General features: G+C 35.4%; 1 protein-coding gene across 4 annotated transcripts; it reads left to right on the top strand.

Moving 5' to 3' along the window:
• The first annotated feature begins 518 nt into the window (after positions 1-518).
• On the top strand, positions 519-26856 carry LOC108095549 (ELAV-like protein 2). Of its 4 annotated transcripts, none has more exons than XM_017196682.2 (6): positions 519-1507; positions 16966-18023; positions 19770-19814; positions 19883-20140; positions 20355-20598; positions 21954-26856. In XM_017196682.2, exons 2-6 carry the CDS (start codon positions 17825-17827, stop codon positions 22276-22278), a joined length of 1071 nt encoding a protein of 356 aa, XP_017052171.1. In that variant the 5' UTR covers positions 519-1507; positions 16966-17824; the 3' UTR covers positions 22279-26856. The 4 variants fall into 4 exon arrangements, with proteins under 4 accessions (XP_017052171.1, XP_017052170.1, XP_017052172.1 ...); XM_017196681.2 differs by lacking the exon at positions 519-1507 and adding an exon at positions 13287-13969; XM_017196683.2 differs by lacking the exon at positions 519-1507 and adding an exon at positions 13287-13976 and having other exon boundaries at positions 16966-18014.
• The last annotated feature ends 817 nt before the right edge of the window (positions 26857-27673 follow it).

The raw sequence follows: 27673 nt of genomic DNA, 5'->3' as shown, positions 1-27673 counted from the left end.
TTCATAAAATTTATCATAAAAAAAGAAATCCTATCACTTAGAAGGTGGCATAAATATTTTTGTGCATAACTTATGCCCCTTAACCGAAAACAATCAAAAAAGTAACTCAAACAAACATTTCGTTAAATTTTGTCGCACAGTGTTATTGCTGTTAATATATAATATTATTTATAATTTATGATAAATTGCACTTTTCCTTAAAAACTTCCTTTATATACATTAATTTAAAATCATAAATATTTAAGTTCATTTTTTAATATTTTTATCTTTTGAGAAATGTTAAAATTGAAAGTTGTACAATCCGGAATTTCAACATTCAATATTAATGTTAATTACTTTGCTCATTTGTAAGTTTTTCTCAGTGTATTCTTTTAGTATGTACGTCTGGAAAGGGTGTGGCATCGACCTAATTACCGGCTTCCAATTTTTAGATACTTAAAATTAAACTGAGATTGTGTGAACCATTTTTAAGACTTGTTGTCCTTTCTTTTCATTGCAGCCAATTCAGAGCGTATTAACACAAAAGTCTGCTGGCAGCAATCATCTTTAAGCCAAATTAACTAAAAATCTCAACAAAATCGTTATAAACTATTGCATACAACTATCATCAAACTTTTCCGATATTCAATTTTTGTGTTATTGACTGATACAAAGAAAAAGACCAACTTCGTTAAGGAAAAGCAATTCTCTCACACAGCAAAGTATATTATAAAATTAATAAACGAGTATAAAGTAATTCATTTTTATTAAAACATCAATTTGTTTTGGGTAAATGTGCGCTAGTTAGAATCATATATATATACACGTATATATACATAGTCGAATAACATTTGAATACCTTCGTCGGTGAGTGTCTAGCCAATCAATCTATAGCCTATAGGAACCATATATACCACAAGGTTTTATACTGAATTTATAGAATTTTGGGTAAAGGGCGCAGTGCGCATTCAAAGCCCCATCAAAGCATCAAACACCAAACTCAAATAAAACATAACAAAAATACCATAAGCAAGTGTTTTTTTGTCGCAAATAAATAAATTTACATATTTACACATAAATGAAGGAAGTTAAGCAAAAGTAATATTAAAATGAAGACTTAAATTTCTCAAAGAAATAAATATTTATACAAGAACAAGCGAAGATTAAGAACAAGCAGAAAAAAAAACGGACTTCCAACGATTTCAAAATACGACGAAATATTTTTAGAGCAAAGGCCCTGCAACAAACTATGATAACAAAAATTATGCAAATCGGTTAACAAAATATTTGCCAAATCTATGAATCAAAAACAAAAAACTTTAAACGGAATAAACGCAAACTTAATGAGAAATCCAACGGCGAGCTACAAGAATTTATACTAAAACAAGGAAAGGACGAAATAAAGGAGAAGGACAAGTGCAAAGACGGATTTAGGGGAAAAGAGTGGGGAAACGAGGTCAACGGAGATCAGCTGAAAAGTGATATTTTATAAAACCGAAAATATCAGTTAAGGACAACGACTTATAAGGTGAGTAACAATAAAACAAAAAAAATCAAGAGAATTATAATTAAATTATGGTTTATGTTTAACCTTTTTAAAAGTGTTTTCTTATTTCTAGAAATTTTAATAGAATTCTTTACAATAAATATGGCATCTAGATATCTAAATATAAATAATATGTCTTATTATCTTTTATAAAATGCGAATTTAAGTTTGCAATTCCAAAAATTCAATATTCTTCAAAAAAAAAAAAACGAAGTAAAATAGAACATTTAGCTAAAATTATATAAAAGCTCATTAAAAAAGTAATCAGCGACATTATCCAATTTCATTTGTAGCAATGGACCTAAAATAATTGAAATAGCGAAAAGTTCGAAATTCGCCATTGCAATTTGCCCCCCGCCCCTCCTCTCGTCTATCGCCATCCCACTTGCTCCAATCGCTGTTTACACTTGAGCTCTTCGACAAGCAATTTGTGCATTAATTGTGTTCGCTGATTGCATTGTTGTTTCATTGATGATGATTGCCTCGCCCCCATTTACGCCCCTCTCTCTCTCCCAATCAATCACTCTCTCACTTCGCCGCTCGCCGTTGCCATGATTGCATTCACACGGATACGAGCACACACACACACACACATACACACGCACATTCTCGGCTGGCAGGGACACAATCACATAATGGCCGGGCCGCCATTTTCCCCACTCCACACACACACACTCACACACCCATATTCTTGACGATTTCATGGCAATTTTATCGATTTTTAAATTGGCACAAATTAATCGAGAAAATCGCATTTGTGCAATCGCGATTGGCCGTCGCGTTGCAACATTGCACGTTTTTATTGACGTTTACCCATTTTTTATCAAACGAGGTGAATCAATCAGGTTTCGATTCTACATTCAAAATATACATTTAAAATATAGTATTTTAATTATTACATTTTTCACGTGACGTTAATTTGTAACTATTAATTAAAGATTGTTTTAAATTTAACGACTAAAAATTATTATTCTATTTTGTTTGAATCCGTCGTTTCTCCAAAAGATTATTTCTGGAGAGAGATATTTTGATAACTTATATCTTTGGACAAACCAAGAATAAATAAGAATAATTTTCCCAAAATAAACTAAAATTAAATATTTATATTTCTCTTTTAGATTGCAAATACGTTTATTTCATTGTGTGTACTGGACTTTAATTTTTCATATCATTTGGCATTAGGTATTCAAACAACCAGTGTTATCTAATAATATTAATTGTACATTGCATTATGAAATGATAAATCGCGGATTAAAACACGGGGTTTGGGGCTTTTATAATGACATTTATGTAACTTTTGCACAAAAAGCAAACAGCGCTGCAATTCCCCCTCCTTGTCGAGTGCAAAATCAATTATTTAAATGCAACCTTTGCCAACAGTTTCGTTGACAAAGGATATAGGAAGGCGAGGGAGTGAGGTCGAGATACTCGTACGTTTGGTATTTGCGATGACATTAAATTAAAATAAATCGGGCATTGTGATGGGCAGGGGAAGCTGGATTATATCACAAATGGCAAACTGACAGTGCATACGAGTATATTGCAGCATCCATATTTTATACGGACTCGTATATAATTGAAAATTCAGCCTCCATCTCTTTGCCGTCTGTCTATGGCATATAGCATATAGCATATAGCATATCGCATTTATTATATGTATGGGAACATGTAAATGCTGTCTGAACTTTCGACGAGTGCTGCAGTTTCGTTGCCCATCCACCCTCGACCAGATGGAACTGGCCACGAGCCACCACCGCCGGCGGTGTGGCACCACCAGCATTATCCATCCATCCACCAGCATCCGCTGCCCCACCGCCCAAAGTTCACCCACCCACCATCCATCGAGCATCTCGCAGCTGACTGACTCCAACAGACGAAATCAGCTTTGTGATAAGTTAGCCAGATTAGTTCGGCGACTCTTGATAAAACACTCCTGCCATTGTCCACAGATCGTATATACTACTTGGAATTAAAAGACACTTTGATAGGGATTTGATATGAAATGATACCAAGCTTAACAATTCAGCAAGAAGTATTACATAAATCTGGGATTCCAGGAAATTTCTGGTGCCCTAGCATCACTAAGGTTTGTCTTAAATCAGGCAATTTAATCTTCTTTACTCAACTAAAATTGAAATATAAATATTCCAAGAAAATTATATTTTTGTTTATAAATATAAAGAGATATTAAAGGGAGCTACAAATAAATTCCCAAGACTAGTTTAGAGGCTCTTGGTAAAATAATCTAAAGCGAAACGCTAAAGTAAAATACATTTTACTGAACAATAAATTAGTATTATTTCATTTAAACTATGCTTTTATTGTTAATTGTAAGAAATGTTAAACCAATTGCAGTGCACTTTAAGCAACTTATAAAATTTCTAAGCAGTTTTGACAACGTTTTCTAGCTTCTCACTCTTGAATTTGTGCCATACTTTTTAGTCGAATGCAACGTCGCAAGTAATTTTATATACACATCTGCAGGCCAACGGGTTTTCTTTCTCGTCAGAAATTGGATTCCCTCTTTGGACTCTTGTGCTTCCATAGTGAAATTCCATTCAGCGCTCACTTTTCTTGGCGAAGAATCTTGAGATGAGTTTTCGTTTTCCTTTCCCATCTGGAGCGCCCCATTCTCAGTCCGTATTCTTTTGCGGATTCTGTAAATTAAAACGCGTTGCCACGCCCACGCATAGAGCAACCCAACGCCCACCAACCACCACCCAACGCCCACTGCATTGAAGTAGAGTGAAATTCTATTAGAACTTTTGCGTCGTACAAAAACGCGTCGACGTCCAAGAAAATTAAGGCTTTCAGCGGGCGAAATTCAATTTCCAAAGAGTTATTTTCCTGTTTTCCTTCTTGTCTTCCCTTTGTGTATTTTCTTATTCTTTTCCCATTTTTCCATTGTTTTTTTTTTTTATTTAGTTTCTGTTTTCCTGCTTGCGATTTTCCTTGAGCTCCTTTAGGGCTTACTGCTGGGTTCTTTTGTCAATTAAATTTGTATGCAATTCCCGGACAAGCGAAATTGCATTTTGTCCGCGGAGAAATGCTTTTCCGAATCCAATTGCCTCTCATTAGTTGTCCTTTCCATATATATTCCCCTTTTGTCAGCAGTTGAATGGAAATTTTCATTGACTGATTGAAGTTGCCTAATTTTCAATGGTATTTTCAAAGAGAAGGCGTAATTACGTTGTGTTTATTATTTGATCGGGCAACGCGGCGTTTGAGCAATATCTCCCATTCAATTTCATAGGTCATTTGACCGATTCGAACGTTGAGGAAAATTAAAGGAAAAGGTAAAAAAACTTTGGCTAAAATGGCTAGCTATTTCGGATATTGCATTTTGGCAAATTGGAGGCTTCCCTTTGAAGTTTCGAGCCGGAAACGGCAATCGACAATCGCCAGCGGAAGCAAAATCAATACGACGCATGCGCTGCGTTTTCATTGCTTCTCCACTCCCACTCGTTTTTTTTTGTATTCGCAGCGGGGAAAAAGCAGCGGGAAATTGCCAGGAAAAGTCGGAGAAAAGCGAAATGCAGCTGTGGTAAATGGCACAGATTACACACAGCTGGAAGGCACATGCAGGCGGAAAACTTTACGGAAAATGATTAATTTTCGCGGACATATTGCATGGGAAAGGGACTGAAATCAATTTCCGCAACTTGCTCATATGTGGCTCCTGTGGCTTCGAAGCCTTTTGTTAAAGTAAACAGGTTTTCCCTTACCCTGATTAAATAGTTTTTCTTCCTTACAATTTACTTGGGCGTGATTCATTATTTTGTTTAGGGAAAGACAATAATATATCGTTTTGATTTAAGAATGAATACAAATAATTATTAACTATCTTTTAAAGTCCTTATGTGTTGTTATTTTTCATTAGTAAAATTTTATTGTAAGCCTGACAATGTACATTTAAAATGTGTTTTCTCTGAAGTTTTATAAGTAAATTCATTCATTTATAAAAGGACCCTCTCTTAAACCCAAAAGCACTCTAACAACTAAAGTGCTTACTTCTGTATTGCTTTACCTATTCAAAGGCATTATCCTCGAAAAAGGAAAACTAAACTAATCCTCGGTTGACATAAAACATGAGGGATTTCCACATCACTGAAAAGCGGAGGCTGCAAATGAAATTGAGAAGTTTCTGCTAAATTCCCCGCCCATAAAAGTATGCAAGGGATAAAAGTTTATTTGCCAGCCGCTTTTGCTTTTCTTTAATTAATGCAATTGAAGTGCACTTCGGAAAAGCGTGGTTTCCACCACCGAACCACCGAACCACCGTCACCAACACAGCAACCACCGCGAAAAAAACACCGCTGGGCAGTAAATACACAGAAAAAAACGTTGTACACCATACACAATGTGTTGATATGCTATTTCCATTTGTAACCTGTTAATATAAAAATCGTACATAAATTTGACTGACTATTTTTGAAACAATTTAATAATACTTTGGGGTTGGTGTTAGATTTGTTCTAATTTTTATATGTGCAGCTGTTGGCTAGCTGAAAAGCAGAGTGCAGTGAACCACCACCAAATAGCCGAAAAAAGTTGCTAAAAAACAAGCCGACCACATGGAAATCCATAAACAAATATTTCAATCGCCGCTAAGCTTCGGCCAGACGCTTTTGACGATGAGCTACACTAAAACCTTGTTTATGAAGATAATGTTAAATTTTTAAATTGTTTGATAGGAACTGCGGTAATGAAAGCCTTAAATTACTGGAAAAACTGAATAGCTTCAAGATACATATCTTAGCTTTCCCCAAAATATTAATTGGTATCAAATTAGAAGATTTGACAATATTTGATATGATCCTCCTATTTCAAAAAATTTCAAAAGAAAAGCTAATGAAGAAAATCAATTTTTTTCGAGTGTAAAGCTGCCGGAATATCATTATTCAGGTAGAGCATTTTCTTGGCCGATGCCGCCTCCGATTTTGCGATGCCGTTTGGGAGCATCAAATATTCACAAACTGACAAACAACGAAAACAGCCAGCGGAATACACAATGGATGTAAAAATTCAAAATTCAAGCACCACTCCAGAGGGCCCGCGTACGATAATTGAAATGGACAGCATCCGGTTGCAGCGAAAAAGGGGTAGGAATCCACAGTAGGAAGGGGTATTTTTGGAGGTTTATATCCATCCAACCATCCAACCATCAGACATTGTGTATACAGGCGGGACCAGTTTTTTGTTTTGTTTTTTACCTAGCCAAGTGCCTAAAAAACCAATACCGCTGATCTAAGCCATATACTATATACTAAGCATATATCCCTACACTTGTTTTAGGCAGACATTTGGGGGTTCCGCTGCTTTTCAAAACAGATGAAGTGCTAAACAATTAATTAGAAAAGTTCTTGCTTTCTTTTTGCACCACCCTTTCCACCTTTTTTCCCTTCACTCTATGTGTGTAAAAAGCAATTTTAAAGTTGGCAAGCATCAACAAAAACAAAAGCCACCACCCAACATCGTTTATTTGGCTTGGGTGGCGGGTGAAGGAACTTCTATGTCGCGTTTTTCGGACTCGGGGGTGGTTGGAAAAACTCAAATTTAAGGTTCACTTTAAGTAATCTCTTGCGAAATAATAATGCTGCCGCAGCAGTTTCGCTCGCGTAATAAAAAATGCTTTCATGGAGATCAAGTTTCACAGCGGAAACTTTAGTTTTATTTATTTTGGCCGCAGCTGCAGACGGAAATACGTAAAAACACAAATTAGTTAATGCTTCAGGACTTTGTAGGGGCGCACATCTGTCTCCAAGGATCCAAAGAGAAATATTTAGAAATGATTTTCTAATGAGAAAAAATAAATTAAAAACAATACTTGAAAAGAAGGACATCTCATGTTTGAAGCCAGTAATTTTTGATTGAAATATACTTTTGTTTTAACTTTAAGAAGGCAACTTTAAAACACTGTTAATAATTGATGGCTTTTTAATTATCTCTCTCTTTCATATTATATTTTAATTTTTATCTCGATTTACCACATTTAATTCCTAATTTAAAGTTTTAATTTCAAAATTCAAAACAATATTATTAAAGCTATAAACATTTTAGGTGTTTAGATAATTATAAAAAGAAAAAAAAACTAGAAAAAGCAGAAGCGTCTTTGCTCTTTATATACTCATTTCCATTTCCTCAAGGATAATGTTTTGGTAAATTTTCTTGAATTGCAACGCCAGCCGCAAATGTTACAGGGTGACTCGTTATCAGTCTCAATTATGCAAATTAAGCTTTAATTTCTTTTGGTTTTGTTACATTAATGCCAGGCATCCACTTACTTATCTTCCCCCTTATCCCTGTCTCTTTCTATTTCGCATTGTGCCTCTCTTTCTAATCTCCCTTTGCTGTTAATGTCTGCCTGGACAATTAAATTCATTTCTTTTCAGCTGATTTTGCTGTTTCCCATTATTGTTTTTTTTCTCTCTCGTGTGGAACATAGATATGTACTTACTAATGCCATTTGTTATGGTATGTGAACATGTACCCCAATATACACACACACACACACACACACACAAAACATATCTGTTGCAATTTATGGCAAAAAAAAAGGAAAATATTAAAAAAAATGAGAAGAGGGAAAAACATCAAAAACCATTTTATGTGCTAACGGAATAACAAAGCCAAAGCAAAAGCCGGTCGTTATGCTACACCCACACAAGCAAATAAACCAAAAAGAGAGTCACACACAGATACACACGTATACGTATACACACATTAAATGCAATGGGGCATTTTTTTTGCTTCATTTTCTGGTCCTTTTTGCCGCAAATTCAATTTCCGCGCTTTGTGCGCAGGACCTCGCCACCCACAAAACCACCCACTGCCCCACCCCTTTTACCACCACACACAGCGAACACTCTCAGCAACACACATACATGCGCAGTGAAGAGTCCTTTTCCTCTCTCGCGCTTCGCTTCCTGGTGTTGAATAAAAAAAATGCTGAGTTCATGGATTGCGCAATCTAGGAAAATCAAAACAACGCCCCACAAATACACGTATCCAACCAGTCACACGTACACAGGAAAAGAGAGTATAACGGGTAAAGAGAGCGAGAATATTTTGGAGGATTCCCCAGAGAGAAGCATTACTTTGAGCCGAGTGCAGTGAGACATTAAATAAAATTGTATTGTAAATACATTTATTTAAATATTTACTCCCATTATACATTTTCTAAAGAGCGTATATTAAAGACTTGAATAGTGGTTTCAGTCAGAGTTCTATTAAAATTATTATTTTATTACTTTTTTAGCAAAGTTAGTAGTTAGTTTGTTTGTTTGTCTATTCGTTATCTATTGATCTTTGAAAGCATACATTTCGCAATATAGACATTCTTTAAAACCTTAATTATACGAATAAAAAGAAAAGATTCCCATTAACCTCTAAAAATGTGAAAAAGGTAAATCATTTTATAGTTCTAGTCTGCTTTTTCGCTCAGTGTACGAGTGGGTGGTGCAGGATGCAGGACGATTTGGCCACCGGCCGGCAATTGTTGTTCGTGTATATATAGCATTGTGTCAGAGTTCAATATCCTACACAGACACACGCGAGATAGAGAGAGAACGAGAGAGAGTAAGAGTGATAGGAGGAGGGGGTGAGGGGGTGAGGAGAGCAGGACGAAGGGATGCAGAGTGAAAGAGACGGGCGAGTGCGAGCGAGTGAGAGAGAGACAGGCAGCATGCAGGTGGTGCTCGTACGTATATTATCCTTCGCTGTCGTTGTGGTGGTGGGCTGCTGCGCTTTTCCTGCTCCTTTATCTCTTTATGGTCAGGTGACAAAATGGTCCCACACATGGACACAAAAAAATATGGTTGCATATATAGTTTCAGATCGGCGGACGAATTGCCACCCATTTTATGATAAATTCCAATTTATTTTATTGTTTATTGTGGTTAAGGGGTTGGACAATACAAATTTTTTAGCAAAACAACACAAGATCACAGAACCAAAAGATAAGTTTTAAATAAACTAACAATTACTTGGAACAAAACAAATTTAAAAAGGTTTTTTTTTTCTAAGACTATTAATTTTAATTGTGAGTATATTTTTTTTGGTTTCTGTTGTTGAATAAAATGATATGAAGATGTAAGAACTACTATTTTGAATATAAAATATTATTTTTTAAATGTACTTCATTGAAATTTGCTTGGAATAATATGTTGTTCAGTTGTTTTCATTTTGTTTCCGTGCATTCTTTTTCTGGTTGGAGAGTTTTCCTCATTTAAACTCGTTAGCTGCATTAATTAACCCCAGACTGACCGTTTGTCCAATTATGAGCCGAGCGGTTATGGAAAAGTCTCATTTGCCGGCCACCCTTATCGTCAGGATACTGAATATGAATATGTCATATAGGATATGGAAGCAGGCGTACCTGACACAAGCCGCACACATGTGGCGCACTAATGATACCTTCGCCAAGGGTTGCGCTCTAGACTATATCAACTAATTACAAATTCTAGCTTAATCGAAAATAAAAAATAGGATAACATGCTCTTATTCAATTTGCTTAAAAACCCTTTTCCTTAAGTTCAGCGGCGTTACTATCCAAAAAAAACGCCACATATTTCTATTTATAATCTTGATTCCAATTGAGTTCCAGGTGCAATAAACCCATTGACAATGCCGATCATTTGTAGCGAATTCGGGGTGCAAATTAATTTGATGGCAATCGAAAATGCAGCGCCCAGGGGCGTGGCAACCCTTACTCCCTTTTTTCCATTTTCCACATGAAAGAAAAGCCCACACAAAGGGACTAACGAGTGCAGCAACTCATGGCAAATGGTTCACATTGTAATTACTTGCCAATTAAAATTAAAAAACGATTTCATACATTTTATGCAATTGAAATAAATGAATGGTAAATTGAAAAACTTTCTTTCTGTATATTAAAATACAAAAATCGTTTATAAAAGGAAAACTTACCTCACAAATACAAGTAAGTGCATTTCCCTCATAAACAATTCCTCCTCCTTTTTTAAAAATGTAAAGTTCTGGGTTGTATCTGAAGCCCCTGTCTTTGAAAATCCATTGCTACCCGGGCTTTGAAAATCGTTTTTCCGGCTACAAATCAAACCCACCCTCTTCGGGGCTTACACACCGGGATTACACGACCATTTTCTCGGTAACTCGCGGCTTGTGTTCGCCAAAGCCAAGCTGATTTTCCCAATACACGAATGTGCGAAATTCTAGACGGAAGAACCCCTGCAAAAATGCAATAATGTCAATAAGTCGGAAAAGCCATAAATTGCAGCGAGCTGAACCAAAGTTCAAGATCCTGGCGAACGGCAGCTGCAAGGATCGCATTCGCGGTGGTGCAAAGCTGTGGTGGTTGGACCTCCCCCTTTTTCCATTTTCCAAAATGGAAAGTGTTACATAACTTGGGAAACGGGAAAAATGCAAATCGATTGGTTCTGGTTCTGTTTCGGTTTTTGTTATTCCATCATTGTTTCGGGGGAACGGGTTAGCTTTCCCCTGAGAAACGGGTTCTTCAGGTTCGGCAGGATGTCCAAAAGTTTTACAACATTTTGACACATCCTTGTATGCTTTGGAATCGAAAAATGTTTTACAAAAATTAAGTCATATGGCCACATATTCATAACAAAGGGTTGACCTGTGTTTCGGTTCGTGATCTGAATGAATGATGTGCACAGAGAAAATTTATATTGCTTTAAATTAATAATATAAAAAGTTGCACTTTGAAATGCCTTTATTTCTCTAAAATGTAGAAACCCAATTACGCGTACTATTTAATGAAAGCACTTTGTAAGACCAATAAATGTTGCCATTTCAAAAAAAGTATAAAAGGAATTGACCCTAATTTCAGTTAATATTTTCTCTCTCGTGGAAATGATCGCTAAAGAAATCTCAAGGCGTCGTCACACCCCAAAGCCCACTTATAATTTCCCCAACTCAACTCGGAAACCGTTTATCTCTGGCTGGCAAAAAATAAAATAACGAACAGAAAAGTGAAGCAGCGACATCATCATCAACTCCCATCAAATTAAATGAATTGGGTCAAAGGATAAACAGAATTATCTTCAAGAGCCTATGCAAAAAAAAAAAAAAAAAAAAAAAAAATAACGCAAGCCAAAGGAAATTCAAAGAAAATACGGAATAAGGCGAAAAAGTACACAGAGTCCTTAAAAAAAGCGAAGCAAACGGTTGCCACTCGACAGAAGGGACAACCCCGCAGCAGCCACCCAAAACCACCCAACCACCCAAAAACCACCCACCCTTTGCAAAAAATAAACCCCCCCAAATATTCCCTTTACTGTTGTCAAGCGAAATGTTGAAATTTCATTATTTATAACACGGAAGCTGTGTGTGTGAGAGGAATTTGTGTATGTGCTCGTGTGTGTGAGAGAGATGCTGCGTGTGTGAGTGGAGGACGCAGTGCATTTGTGTGTGTGAGAGGCAAGTGTATGTCTGATTAATATTCCTTGCCTGCAAGGTGCTCTCTCTTTTTTTTCCGCCTCACCTCAACCCCCGGAAAAGTTTTCTCTCCTTCCCCCTCTCCTTTCTCTCCCCACTCTTCATCAAATCTCTTTCTCCAGCTGCATCTCTCCTTCCCTTTCCTTAAAAAAAAATTGGGGAAAGAAAAATATTTTTTGCTAGCCTGAGTCTGTTTGGAATGTCCGGAATTTATCTTGAAATGGTTTGGTAATTTAATCCTTTATACCCTAAAAGGATCTCGCTTAAAAATCTGATGTGAGGCAGGAGGAATAGTGTTCAATCCAATTTAATTTTAAAGTAAATCTTAACGTTATTCATGTAAAAATAAGAATCTATTTAGGTCTAAAAACTATTACCTATTATTATTCTGAGAATTTAAAGTTTCTCTTTGTTCTAGTTTAGCTAATCTGTGAAATATTTTAAGGCTCTCATAGCCATTAAATTCATTTATTTTTTCATGTTCTTCTTGAAGCTCAGATAAAAACATTGGTTGAGTTTTTTGTAGAGTGAGAATGGTGGCCCATTATCTCAGCCTGATATAATTTGCATCATTCACATCGAGTCAAGTTTTCATACCCCTGCTCATTCCAACTTACAGTACACGTAGACAAATTTCTTTGTCCCAAGTTTCTTTTTTGCTAATCGTTTGTCATATAATACTTTTTTATAAAAATAATTTTTCTAATATTTTGTTATAATTTAATATTCTAGCGAACTTTATAAATATTTTCGTTTTATTTTATTTAAATTTTAAAATATTAGAATCATTATATTTTTTTGTCAAATATCACAGTCTAAGTTAATGCTAAATAGACATTAAAAAAAATTTTTAAAATGTGGAACTTAATAAATGTCACGATAAATTTCGAAGAAAGCCTTTCTGAAAAGTCAGCCACATGTTTCAATATTTTTTATAGGTGCAAGGACTCCTGTTTCCTCACCTCGCCCATCCGCCACCCCACCCACTTTTCGCTCTCCCTTTTCTCTGTGTGTTTGTGTGTGTGTGTGTGTGCATGTCCTGCGCTCTCTGGCCGCTCTTGCGAAAAGGGTGTGTACCGGCAGGACTCCAGAGAGCGATAAGGACGGCGAGAGAAAGAGAGGCAAGACACTGGTGCAAGGATACTCGGTGGTGGCAGCGCCTGGCGCTCTCTTTCCCATTTCGCCGGATCGCTCCGTCTCTGTTGCACGCATCGCTGCTTTTGGGGGCCGGCGACAAGGATGCAAGGATACGGCGAGGATACGGCACGAAACGGCAAGGCAAACGGCTGGGCTGGATAAATATACATTCGTATGTAGATATCGGCCTGCGGCCCAAGTCCTGGCGCTCTATTCCTCCAGTCGATTCAGTCGTACGTGTTCGTTCGTTGCTTTCGTTCGGTTTTGATTCCATTCGGTTGTGTTTCTCGTTCGAGAACATTCATTTATAATTTTTTACTCCTCTGCACCGGTTTTTGTGTTGTATATATACTTCTATATATGTATGTTCAGTTACGAATTTGTTGTGTTCTCGGTTTTTTACCCAAAACTACAAACTGCAAACAAGCCACAAACTAGAAACCAAACAAAGCAATAAAAAAGACCGTGCAATTCCCGGGACTCGACTTCGATAATTGTGCAATATACACATTATATATAGAATAGAACACTTGGCAAGAGTTGGACCCTAGTCAAATCCCCATTTTCTTTCGCATTTTTTTCGAGTGTGTGCCTCGAGTGTCTGACTAAAAGAACAAACTACGACAGATCCACTATATATATATATATATATTATATAGTCAGGAAATCGTCTGACAAAGGAGCGTGCAGGCCAGAAAAAGAGAGAGCGAGCAAGCGAGCGAGTCGACGCGAAAGAAAGTTTTTGTGCAATCAATATACATCTATTATATAGTCGGACCCCCTCCCACGCCCACTCACTGTATGACAGTGCTACTCCTCAACCGCACCTCGTAGCCAGAATTTCTCGACTTCGTCTCGCCAGCGGAGCACGTAAGTGGTAATGCCATGATCTAATCAACTTTTATCAAGCCATCTATATTTATTCTTGGGCAAACGCCTGCGAAAATAAATCGATAAGGGGGCCATTGAAAATTTCCATGACATCTTTTATTTGTTTTTCCTTCGCTTACGTTGCGCTGTAAAATATTGCCAGTTCGAGCAGCTGGTCATTGTAAAACGTTTAAAAAAGCCAGGAAAATGTCTCAAGCTTTGAATAAGAATCCTTAAATATTACTTTTTATATAACAATTATTAAAAACAAAATTATTTATATTTAAAGTATTTTATTAACTTTCCGATCGATTTTTATTTTAGGTTTTTCAGCAATTTTTAAGTTTGTTAGGCATTTTATGTGGAATCTTTCAATTTTTTACATTATTTTACAATATTAAAGGAAGCTTCTTTAGCTTTTCGTAGCACTTTACTGTAGCATTAAAATGTAGTTCCTAAACATACAAAAGATTATTATAAATTATTTCTGTTACGAAATTAAAAAATATCATCAAAAGGTATTCTTATTTATTAACTCCAATCAAAAGTTTAGTGTTTTTTTAGATTAATAATGTCCATTAATAATTTACTTATAGAGAAGGCAAGACACTCGATGTTTTAGGACCTAATCATACAATCACACATTCCTAATTAAACATTTTAAAAGGAATTAAGAGCACTTTTTAATTTCTTTTCGAATAAACGAAATACACCGGCATCTATCTGGCTTATAAATGCACGGCTCAAGGACTTTCTCCATCCATTTTCAGGGACCTGAGGAGTCATATGGGTATCCTGACCCTCCTCAAGGCCCTCGACGAATGCCAACCGACACACATTCGCAAATGAGGTCACAGATATCGGCGCAAAAGTGTCAATTACACATTTTTCTCGTCTCCTTCGTCGTCTTCTTTTCACACACCGGGCAGCGGGGGGTTAACCGAGGCGAGGGGGCGGGGCATTAGGGGGTTAAGGGGGCCGTAAGCATTATCCTGCGTCACGCCATGCTGTGCAATTAAAGGATGTCCCCGGCTCGAATCCTGCATCCAGTGCACTTCCCATTGTTCGCGTTGCCTTTTGTGCAATGTTCTTTTCATCTCGCCCCTCACCTCGATACACTGCGAGAAAAGGAAATTGAAAGTATAAAATATGAGCCAGAATATGATATTCTATTTTCCTTAAGTTTTCATGGACAATAACATATCACCCTTTCTTTTATGTATTATAATGAAGTTTTACATTTTATTTTTGTCTAATACAACAAATTTATTAGAAATACTGGACTTGGGTCCCCATATTTTTGTTGATTGAAATACTTGCTCCATTTTCGCTCAGTGATTATTGCTGGTAACCCAGTGTTGCACCTTTTATCGGGTTCAACGAACGCAATAACAGCTGTTGGGACCCAAACCTCATTTAACGTGCCACGATCCTTGCACAGAGCGAAAATAGGCAAGCAGTCATGGGAGTGGGAAATGTGGAAAAGACAGAGGCGGAAAACTGGAAAACCGAAAGCCAAAGGCAAAGCCAAAGGCAAAGCCAAAGGCAAAGGCAAACCCAAACACGGGCACACGGGGGTTCAATGACCCGGTACAGGACATTATGGCAGGACATGCGGCTCGTTTGTTTGTTTTTCGCGTCAGGTTTTTACCCTATTTTCAATGCAGTCCTTTTCACAAACACGCACACATAGATGCCGGCGGCCAGGATCTAGGAAGTCCTTCCTTGCCCTTTCAACCCCTAACAAAAGTTCCAATTGGAAACAAAAGTGAACAAATCACAATGGGATACAACTATTCTGATACGAAACCGAAAATACTTTTCAAAATTAAAAGGAATGAAATAACATATTTAAACTAATATTTGTAATACTATAATTTTACCATTCAATTTAAAGTTTAGTAAACATTTTTTTTATGTTGAATAATAAACTGAATACAACGTTTGTAAAATAAGAAAACAACAATTTATACATAAGGTTTTCAATTAATACGTTCTAGTTAAAAAAATTCTAGCTTAATCTCCGAAGCAAATGTAAATTCTTTAAAGTTTAATTGAAAACTGCTATAAAGGATTACGTGATGGGAATTTCTCCCTGTTTTGTAGTAAACACAAGTTACCATTTGACACGTATTTTTTTAATGCGATTTGGTTTCTGGCGATTGCATTGTTCTCTGCCGATTGGTGTGGAGGGAGCAGTAATGTCCATTACGCAGGGTTAGCATCTTTCGATTCATATCATATATCAGGACATTACACATGGGATGTCATATCGCATCTACCTACAGCGATTTAATTAAATTCCAAGCCATTAGGCGAGTGTTTTGTGCTGACAAAAAGTGGCATTGTTGTTTGATAAACAGATTTCGCCGTTGACTTACCCTTGTCTCTGGAATTTCGAGGGGTGGGGGTGGTGCTCACTGTAGTGGTGGTGGTGGTGGTGGTGGTGGTCGTGACAGTAGTCACTCGGTGTCCTTGCCAACTCGTGTGTGAAACACGCTTATCGGTCTCCTTTCATCGGGAGAGCACCCATATTGTCGAATTGAATGGCCCGCGAAAATGAGACGGCATTTGAAAAGGTTTTCCAGCTAAAAAGTGCCAAAGTGCTAGTGTTATTACCCCCGAGAAAGATTACCAAAGTTAGCAGCTAAATTAGGGAATTGTGTTTGTGAAGTCGACTGAAATGGTTTCAGTATGTTGTCATTAAAGTAAAGATAGCTTTTAAAATTCCTTAATGGAAACATCTTCCCCTATTATTTTCTATTTTCTACAGAACAAAATTTGAATTGTGTAGAAGATTACTATTTTATTTACTTTAAAAATTAAGGAGCAGAATATTGTAAAGAAGTATGTGAAATAGTCTATAATTATAATTTTCCATCCAAAAAATGGTTAGAAAAAACATAAAACTTATATTTCTTTTTATAAACAATATATAATATTTTTGTGTCGTACCTGTAATATATATTCACATTTTTCACATATTTTTTTTGCAGATTGAGTGAAAACGAGCGAGCAATCGAACAGCCATCATTTATCAGAAAAAAAGACACGGATCACCGGAAAAGAGGGAGATTTTTTAACTGCAGACGGAAAAGCAAGGAAAAAGGAGTCGAAAATAAAACGGAGGGGAAGTCAACAAAAACCAAACACCACCAAATAAAACCAACTACTATTAATTTAAAGCAAACATAAACGAATAATCATATTCAAGCGGTATATATATACAAGAGGATAACGGATAACACAACTAACTATATATATACGATATATGAATGTATATTTGAAAACCAAAGCTAAGTTCCAGTCAAAGAAAAACAAAAAACCAGCGCAAATTTAGTAAAAGTATAATAAAAGGAAAAACCAAATTATTGCTATCTTTTTGCATTTTTGCAATTTTATAAAAAGTATAACAAAGAAAAGGAAAAAGAAAACCCAAAAACTACAACTAAAGATCATAATAAACTTTAACATTCGGAGAAGCAAAAAAAAAAGAACAAGTAAACACATTTAGCAAAATTTACTCTTTTATCTAAACGAAAACAAAAACAAAAAAACAAAAAGATCAAAGTAAAATTTAATTCAAGCATAAATTAAATTTTAAACGTTTTAGACAGAGAACGCTCTAAACTTAAAAAGCAAATACATTTTTTTCGCGATCGTAGTTGATCTAAAACCCCCAACAAATCGAAACAAAAATCAGCGGCAAATAAAAAACCAAAAAAGAATTCAAGCGGGACTTGTGCAAAGCGCAATCGCATATAAAACAAAAGGTTAAAAAAGCCCCCGAATCAAGCAACCGAGCAGTGAGATTAACTACTAACCGAAAGGACTTAACCAGGAGCAAGGATCAGGATGACCAACGCCATGGACATCGTGAAGAACGGCAGTGCCAACGGCTCCGTCGACGGCAGCAATGATGAGTCGCGCACCAATTTGATCGTCAACTATCTGCCGCAAACCATGACGCAGGAGGAGATGCGATCGCTCTTCTCCAGCATCGGTGAGCTCGAGAGTTGCAAACTGGTGCGTGATAAAGTCTCAGGTAATTTGGGTAAATATTGACCAATGCTTCTACTACTACATCTAAGAACTTTCTTTCTTTTCGCTCCCTCAAGTTGGTTGTTAGTTGTGTTATAAATACAATCAGCTTGAGGTGGTAAACAAATTTATTACAAACTAGATATGTATGTTTGCTGATTTTAATATTATATTGGGTTGGCAAGAAAGTAATGTCGTTTTTTTTATCACTCGTTTTTAATCTAATTTATTAACGACTAATCGAGCACCAGGGTCAAACTTTTTAGTATCGTTTTAAAGCTTATTGTCTTAGGTACTTTCGACAATAATTTAGTAATTATTCGATAACATTTGTGGAAGCTATAGCAAATTAAACATGGAGGACCAAAGTGAGCATTTTCGGCATATTTTGCTTTTTTACTTCCAAAAAGGAAAAAAAGCGGTCGAAGCTCGCGAAAAATGGTGCGAAGTGTATGGTAAAGATGCCATGAGTGATCGCCAATGTCAGCGCTGGTTTGCCAAATTCAGGCTTGGAGATTTTGGAGTTAAAGACGCCCCACGTTCTGGTCGACCATCGGCCGTTTTTGACGAACAAATTCAGGCTTTGCTGGATGAAAACCGGCGTTATTCAACGCGGGAGATGTCAGAGAAGCTCAGTGTGTCGCATACAACGGTTGAAAACCATTTGAAGAAACTTGGCAACGTAAGCAAGCTCGATGTTTGGGTTCCGCATAACTTAAAGGAAATTCACCTTACTAAGCGTATCAACATCTGCTATTCTCTGCTGCAACGGATTAAAAACGATCCTTTTTTGAAGCGGATCATTACTGGCGACGAAAAGTGGGTTGTTTACAATAATGTCCAACAAAAAAGATCATGGAGCAAGAAAGATGAGCCAGCCCAAGCCACATCAAAGGCCGATATCCATCAGAGGAAAGTTATGCTGTCTGTTTGGTGGAATTGGAAGGGTGTAGTGCACTTTGAGCTGCTGGGACGGGATGAAACCATCAATTCAGATGTGTACTGTCGCCAGCTATTCAATTTGGCGGAAAAAATTAAAGAAAAGCAGCCGGCACTAGCTAATCGCAAGGGTATAGTCTTTCACCATGACAACGCTAGGCCCCACACATCTTTGGTCACTCGTCAAAAATTAACGGAGCTGAATTGGGAAGTGCTACCACATCCACCTTATAGTCCGGACTTAGCACCTTCAGATTACCATTTGTTTCGCTCTCTTCAAAACTCTTTGAATGGTAAAAACTTTGATTCAGATGAGGCTGTCGAAACCCACTTGTCCCGATTCTTTGCTGGAAAAGACCAAAAGTTCTTCGAGCGCGGAATTATGCGACTGCCCGAGAGATGGTCATTAGTGGTCTAACAAAACGACCAATACATAATTGATTAATTATAAGTCCTGATATAAATAAATCATCTTTGAAAATATTGAAAAAAAACGACATGACTTTCTTGCCAACCCAATACATTGCGTATGCAACTTTATTTATTGTATTTTGTATTTTCCATTTTGTGATTTTTAATGGTTTTCAGCATTGTGACAAACTGAGAATTTCCAGAACACATTACTTAGTTAATTTTGATCCGATTCCAAAGAGGCATACCTCTAAACGTTTGTAATCGCATCCTTGGCCAAACTGCATTCATTCCATTTTCCGATTTTAATAAAAAGCATGAAATTTGATTTCCCATTATTTCTCCATACCTTTTTCTTAGACTTTTCAAGTGCATATGTATTAATATTTAATTTTACACTTACTTCCAGTCTTGCCAGCATCGTTGACCGCTCTCAACCCGGCACTGCAGCAAGGTAAATATCTAGAAATAAAACTCCAACAGTCATTATCATCCCTGACCATTACTTTCGATCCGATTCAGGTCAGAGTCTGGGCTATGGCTTTGTTAATTACGTTCGGGCCGAGGATGCTGAGAAGGCTGTGAACACCCTGAACGGTCTGCGTTTGCAGAATAAGGTTATTAAAGTATCATACGCCCGTCCAAGCTCAGAATCTATTAAGGGTGCTAATTTATATGTATCGGGTCTTCCGAAAAATCTATCACAACCAGACTTGGAGGGGATGTTTGCTTCGTTCGGCAAAATAATTACTTCTCGTATACTCTGTGATAATATTTCTGGTAAGTAATTATTTTACACAAATCAATCCCTAAAATTAAATATTAAAATACATTGCAAATACAATTTAGCTTTAATTTTATTTATGAGATTTTTGATATGAATAATGATTTACTAAAACTTCAAATGCCCTAATTTCTGTGTCTAATTGTCAGTTCTAATCAAAAAATACTTATTTGAAATATATTAAATTTGTTTTATAATTTTAAATTCAAGGTCTATCAAAGGGCGTCGGTTTTATCCGTTTCGATCAGCGCAACGAAGCCGAGCGGGCCATCCAGGAGCTAAATGGCAAGACACCGAAGGGTTATGCCGAACCGATCACCGTCAAGTTCGCCAATAATCCCAGCAATAGCGCCAAGGCCCAGATCGCCCCGCCCCTTACCGCCTACTTAACCCCACAGGCGGCAGCGGCCACCCGACGTTTGGCCGGAGCTCTGCCCTCCGCCGGTCGCATAAGGTTTGTATATAAAATCAATAATTATATTAAAATAAACGATTTAATGTAGGAAAAATTTTAATAATTTAAAAAACAAGATTTATGCTGGTACAAAATAAGCCAACAAATATTTTTGAGATTGAATATTACTGCTAAAAAAAGAACTCATCTTAAATATTCATTTCAATGTACATATTAAATTTATTTACAATGAATAAAACCCCATTGCGATTTTATATTTCTTTTATTTTTTGCCAGCATAAATAGTGAGATTCAATAAAACCATATTTATTATATGTTTAATATTTACATTTATAAGCCCACTACCAATATCATATAGAAAATAAGAATTGGTCGATTTAAGTGTCCGATTGCTTTTCCGGTTGTGTTTTCCCATCCATAGCAGACAGAACCTTGGAACGTTCTTCAAATATTTTAATTTACTTTAAGTACAAATACCTAAGTTAACGTAAATAAAATCTTAATTTTCGTTGGTACGTATATTTTGCCATTTCATATTTTGCCATAATTTGTATTTATTATCGAAACCATTTTGTTACTTCTTTTTTCTTTCTTTGTCTCTTTAAAATACTTTTTATCATCATTTTTAGCATTGGAAAGAGTCCCATGTTAGCGATTAACAAGGGCCTACGAAGGTGAATTTATTGATCTTGATTATTTTACATGCTATATTTATTTGGCTGAAAATAGAGAAATATAATCAGATTTATATATGAGTGTCTAGCAATAATTTTTCTACTTATTTACAACGTTTGTATATACTATATTTATGTTTCCCTTCATCTACCTATTATTTGTAACTATTTTTTATTTGCCTACACCGATTTGGCTTTTTATTTTGTTTGTTTGCATGTGAAAATTAACTTTGATGTTTGAGTTTTTTTTTGTTATTTATATATTTATCTGTATTTGAAGGAAAAATATTATTAGTGAAGCCAATACTTAATTAAGGTAAATTACATTTTCTTTGAATTTCTTTTGATATTTTTTGGTTAAGTTACGAATTATTCTATTTCTTTCTTGTGTGTTCAGCATGAACCTTAAAACTCCAGATGTCGAAAGCACAATTTTTTTTTTAGAAATAAAAAATATCGTAAAATATTTAAATTGTGTAAAGCAAAATATTTATTTGTTACAAAAAAGTATGTGAAAAATGGACAGGTATATTTTTCCCGTTACTCAGCATGTAGCTTGAAAGCCCAAACAAAAAAAAAGGATCAGAATGTGATAGTTATGTGTAAAGGAGGGGATAGGAACAAATATTGATGTAAAGTACAAAAACTAATTTATTTACCATACTAACTGATTTTTTTTCTTTATCCCCGCCATCGTTTGGAATTGCCACTCCATTTTAGGTACTCACCGCTGGCCGGAGACCTGTTGGCCAACTCGATTTTGCCGGGGAACGCAATGACCGGATCGGGCTGGTGTATATTCGTATATAATCTGGCTCCCGAGACCGAGGAGAATGTGCTGTGGCAGCTGTTTGGACCCTTCGGGGCCGTGCAATCGGTGAAGGTGATCAGGGATCTGCAGACCAGCAAGTGCAAGGGATTCGGATTCGTGACAATGACCAACTACGACGAGGCCGTGGTGGCCATCCAATCGCTCAATGGATATACCCTGGGCAATCGGGTGCTCCAGGTCAGCTTTAAGACTAACAAGACCAAGACCACTTAGGCGAACGCGCCATCCTGGGCTCGACCTCTCCAATACTCCATGATCTGTTTGATTTGACGAACCTAGACTATAGATATCGATCCGATGTGACAGCGTAGTCGAAATTGCGAACAAAAACAAAAATTAGCGCGAGTTTATGATCTCTATCATTTGATTTGTACGCTAAACGAAATTATTATGATTGTAATTCTAACGAAATCTTAGTGAAAATTGATTTATTTCCATCTGTATAATTTAATTCTATTAACTCTAAACCAAGAAACCAAAACAAAAACAAAAAAACAAAACAAAGCTTGAATGAGGCAACCAAAAAACACAACACAGAAACTAAGGCAAACTTTAGAAAAAAATGATGAACAAGACGACAAACTGTCTATAAATTGACAAAATGGGAAATATGAGATGGTATTAAGGTCAAAGGGAAAAACCAAAACCAAACAAAAAACGAAAAATTAAAAAACCTCAAAAATATGAATGAGAAATGAAAAATGATGAAAAAATGATCTAAGTCGCAATATATAGTAACTATTTTTTTTTAAAACTTATGTATATGTAATTCAATTCGATTATATTCAATTAAACAGAGTATTTAAACAAGCTAACCAAATGATTTAATGTCTACTGATTTAAGATTTACCAACATTACTCTCTCAGCTTACCTAAGTACTTATTATAATGAATATGCATAAATATATTGTATTGTATTGTATTTTGTGTTCGTTTTGCAACCTTACCTTACATTACATTACATTACATTAATTCTAGTGCTATTCAGCTCTTATATTTAATTCGATTCGCCTTGATTTACACTCGAAGACGAAACGATAATCGAAAATCGAAGATAAAGCCGCGATATATCCTACAAACGTAACAACAACAATGACCCCAGCACGTACACACTCACTCGTAACCATTATTATATATATGTAACCAGATTTAATTACCTTTTTTTCGTCGTCTAAGATTCGTATTCGTATTCGTCAAGTGCAAACCAAAGTAAATGAAACCAAGAAAACTTATTATATTATATTACATTATATATTATTACGCCTACTTATTATTCCATTTTTATAATTATTATAACTTATTGAATGCAACCAAGCGAAACCAAACAAAACCAAACAAAAAAAACATAACTACAACTAAAAATATATATTTATTATTAAATAAATGTGTGACTTATTCCAAAAACTATGCAAAAAAAAAAAAAAAAAAAAACACAAAAACTAAACACAAAAATTTGTTTTCTTATTTTTCTCCAATATCCACACAAACACCTAAACTAGAGCTGGCAAAACTTTGATAGATCAATAGGTAGTATCGATTTTTTCTGCAATCGCAAGAAAAGTTCTCACAAACCAATGCTTCGATATGTTAATTTTTTCCAAATCGATGGTTAGTTGAATTTTCAAAACACTAATAAACAATCACCTTTCGATAATTTCGATGTTTTCGATATCACTATTATATTTTGTCGATGTTTTGCCAGCTTTAACCTGTACCCACCTGAAAATTGGCAATATTGCAGGCAAAACGCTTTCACAGTTGAAGTGATCATTGAATATTTGGATTGGATTGAAGATATATCGAATATGGTCAGCTAAAATCGGAACTTCAGCCGTGCAAGTCGCTTCACACAACAAACAACAAACACCAAACACACAACAACAGCACTCGCATTTAAACAGAGATATTTAAAATACGAACTAAGTTTAAACGCTCTTTGAAGTATAACTAAGTTTTAACTAAGTTTTACGCCTATATAAATAGAAATCTAACTCCACACGAACTATATGTACGCGCATCTATATAAATTCAGACAAATAGATTGTTTATTCGATTTTCCAATCCGATACTCTTGTTTCCAAATCAAAATCCAAATACAAATCCAAGATCATTTAGTAGAGTCCACCAACAATCAATGTGTGTCTGTAGTTTAACTGATGACGAGAAAAAACGAGTGGATTGAAGAACATTTTTTAAGAAGCAAACATTTTTTTGGTGTACTTAGGGCTTAAGGGTCAGGCCACATCTACATGGCAATCGGCCATGAGGCGAAAAACACAAAAAATAATAATAAATACAACAAAATGAAAATGAAGAAGAATATACTTTAAACTAGGAAAAACCAAGTAAAACAAAAGAAGAAACTCAAGCTAAGAGGAAGTTGCGAGCGCAAGTTGAAAACACCAAATTTTTAAATATATAATATAAATGATGTAAAATTTTTTAAACAAAGATTTATAGTAAAATTTATTAAATTATATATATATATATACACATATATATATATTAAGTATGTATAACGATATATACAAAATACACAAGGATAAGAGAATCAAGAGAAACCACTATGGAATCGCAAAATTCAATGGAATATGAGCAAGATAAAATGTGAAATACATTAAAAAAATACCTAAAATTACCTAAAAACGAAAAATCAGCAGAAGACCGGAAGTCCTCGAAAGCAAACTGCTTGCAAAGAGTGCGCCCCGTTTACGGGCGGTGAAAGCAAGCAGTGAACCCCGCTGGGACTTGCCAAAAAGAGATAAACAAACAAATGATCTTCAACCGACAGCTGATTCGTTTTCCACTTCCCGGCGACTAGTTAACCTATTCAATACTCAATATGGCATATGGAATAATCAAGTAATCAAGTAATATCCGCAAAATAACCGCCGCAACGCTGCTGCGCAGGCGCGTGTGTCATTCACAAAAGCAATATGGAGATGTGGCGCGAGTTGGCTGTTTTGGCCCATGCTGACTTACTATATATATACATATATATCGGACGGAGGGAGGCGAACGGAACGCAGTTGTACAAATCGCAACTCAGCGACTCGGTCACATTCATTCACGGCACCTATGCCGCCACTTACAATTTACGATTTACCCGAAAAAAACAAAAAAAAAAAAAAAATAAATAAAACACACACACACACACCCATATTAACCAAAGCATATTAGTTTTAAAACAGCTAATGCAGCAAAACAAAAAACGAAAAACAGAAATACGCAAATTCACACACCAATCAGTTGGCGGAGGTTCTTCGATATTAATTTTAGTGAAAAAAAAGAAAAACAGCAGAATGCTAAACTAAAAACTGAACCCAACAATGAAAATCATCAACTAAGCATGAAATGCATTTAAAAATTAAATACAACAAATACATATTTATATATATATAGATGTACATGTCTATTTGTATGGCCAGGATAGTGAAAAATATGAAATTATATAGCCCCGATAACAGAATTGAGAAAACCGTAACAGAGCAACACCAAAAACGAAGAATTTGAACGTAAAAAATAAACCGAAACAAAATCAACTCGAAAGTGAAAGTGAAGCGACTTAGCAACGCCTCCCGAAGCTACACCCGAAAATCAACTTCCAACATTTTTATTGATATACACTAAAATCTAGAGACGTAAGGCGATTTCATCGATACCAAAATCTAAGCTAAGACGAAATTGCATGCAAGTTAAGCGAATACGAAACTTCAATTTAGTGTGTAAGCATCAAGAAAAATGCGACAAAATAAGCAAATTACTGAAATAAGGGAAAACCAGGCCAAAAGCGGTGAAAGCCGGAAATGAAATAAAAAAGAAATAGTCGCCTGAGGCAAAGGACACGGTAAGCAGTGCACGCATGACACCAAAAGCAGTGCGGCACAAGCAGTCGATGACTTTTTACAAGCAGTTGGCAGAGATAAAATTGCTTTAGATATTAAACGGAAAAAACAATGTTAAATGATTTGCAAAATTCGATTAATTATTTAAAAAATGAACTACTATAAGAGACGACAAAAAATATACGTAGCCGCTTTGTCAGACGGAACGCGCCCAAACCAATCTAACTAACTAAGTAATAAAAACAAAAAAACAAATAAAACAAAAAATAATTGCAAAAATATTTAAATCAATTTTGTGCATAACAAAATCGATTACCGTTATGCATATATATACATATATGTAAGCCAACTATATATATATGTGTGTGTACAAGAACAAGATCACGAATCAAAAAAAAAAAAAAAAAAAATCAGAACTCCACTTCAAACTTAATTAATTATTATCCATTTGATTGTGTATGCTAATTATTATTGTCTATAGCGTATCAAACAAATATATTTATATATACTTTTCGTGCAAATCCAAGGGCAAGACCTACGTACGCATTACCCTTCGATCGTACTTATCCAATTAGTTAACCATATACCGCATACCCATGTATTTATCTTACTTTAAATATACTTACTTACTCACATTTCGATATTGTATTCGTAGCCCCTGAGTAGAACTATTTATTCAATTTATTTGTACACCCAAGTCACAAAATCCACAACCCAAAACCGCCCAGCAGCTAAAAAAAATGCTCTTACCTAAGGTATTGCATTACTTAAGAAATTTATAAGGGGCCTGCATGAATCTGGATATGTTTAACCTATACAAGTTTTTACAGAAATAAATTTTTAATAAAATTTTTCATAAAAACGATTTAAAATATTCGTAATGCGTGGAATTATTTAACCACCTTCATTTCATTGTTTTAAATAAAGTGAAAATATTCTATACCAACCATTCGAAAATATTCAAATAGAAAAGCAATGTGGATTCCTGTGGGCTTCTAATATATCTAAATGGATAGGCGCATATTTGTATGTATTTACCATAAATAAATATAGCTAACTAACACAGACAAAAGCAGACCACACTTACACCCACTAACACAATGAAGGAAACGATTCCGAGGTGACACAAATTTAGATGCATATTATTATCTAACTTATATTGCAAAACAAAAGCGATAATATGAAAACGTAAATTTTACTATACTCGTACATATAAATTATATGAATGTATGTAAATTATTATTATATTTGTATTTTATTGTATGTATTAGTTTTGTTCTACGCTCTTTTGCTCTTTCATAAACAAAAACAAAAACCAAACTCGATAACAAAAACTAAAACAAAACAACAAAAAGCCGGCAAGCAATGGTATACAAAATAAAATAAAAATATGACAAAAAAAATCGACAAAAAATGAAATAAAATTGAATGAAAATTTACCAAAAACCAATTTGTTTTTATTTTGTGGATTTTCAGCAATAAAACGCACTGATTGCAGTTAAGGGGCACAACTAGTGTGACATTTCAAAAAAATCTTTTTTTTTTTTCTTTCATATTTTGGTAGATAAAACCTTTAAAAATAACATATTAAAATTTCAAATCGATATCTTAAATAGTTTTTGAGTTATAGCAATTTTAAGAGCAGCCGCTCGTATAGCAGTGAATACGATCATTTTATCTTTAAACGCGTTTTTCTCGAAACTGCATTTTCCGAATTTGCTGCAGTGATAACTCAAAAACTAATGATCCGATCACTATCAAAT

This window comes from Drosophila ficusphila, unplaced genomic scaffold (assembly GCF_018152265.1).
Source record: "Drosophila ficusphila isolate 14025-0441.05 unplaced genomic scaffold, ASM1815226v1 contig_198, whole genome shotgun sequence".
Lineage (NCBI taxonomy): Eukaryota > Metazoa > Arthropoda > Insecta > Diptera > Drosophilidae > Drosophila > Drosophila ficusphila.
The sequence above is the reverse complement of the archived record's forward strand: the minus strand, read 5'-3'. Positions and strand labels throughout refer to the sequence as shown.

Excerpts from the sequence above, each read along its gene's own strand:
- LOC108095549 (XM_017196682.2), top strand. The coding sequence starts at position 17,825 with ATGACCAACGCCATGGACATCGTGAAGAACGGCAGTGCCAACGGCTCC. Across the intron at positions 19,815-19,882 it reads CAACCCGGCACTGCAGCAAG|GTCAGAGTCTGGGCTATGGC; the intron begins GTAAATATCTAG and ends GATCCGATTCAG. Across the intron at positions 20,141-20,354 it reads ACTCTGTGATAATATTTCTG|GTCTATCAAAGGGCGTCGGT; the intron begins GTAAGTAATTAT and ends TTTAAATTCAAG.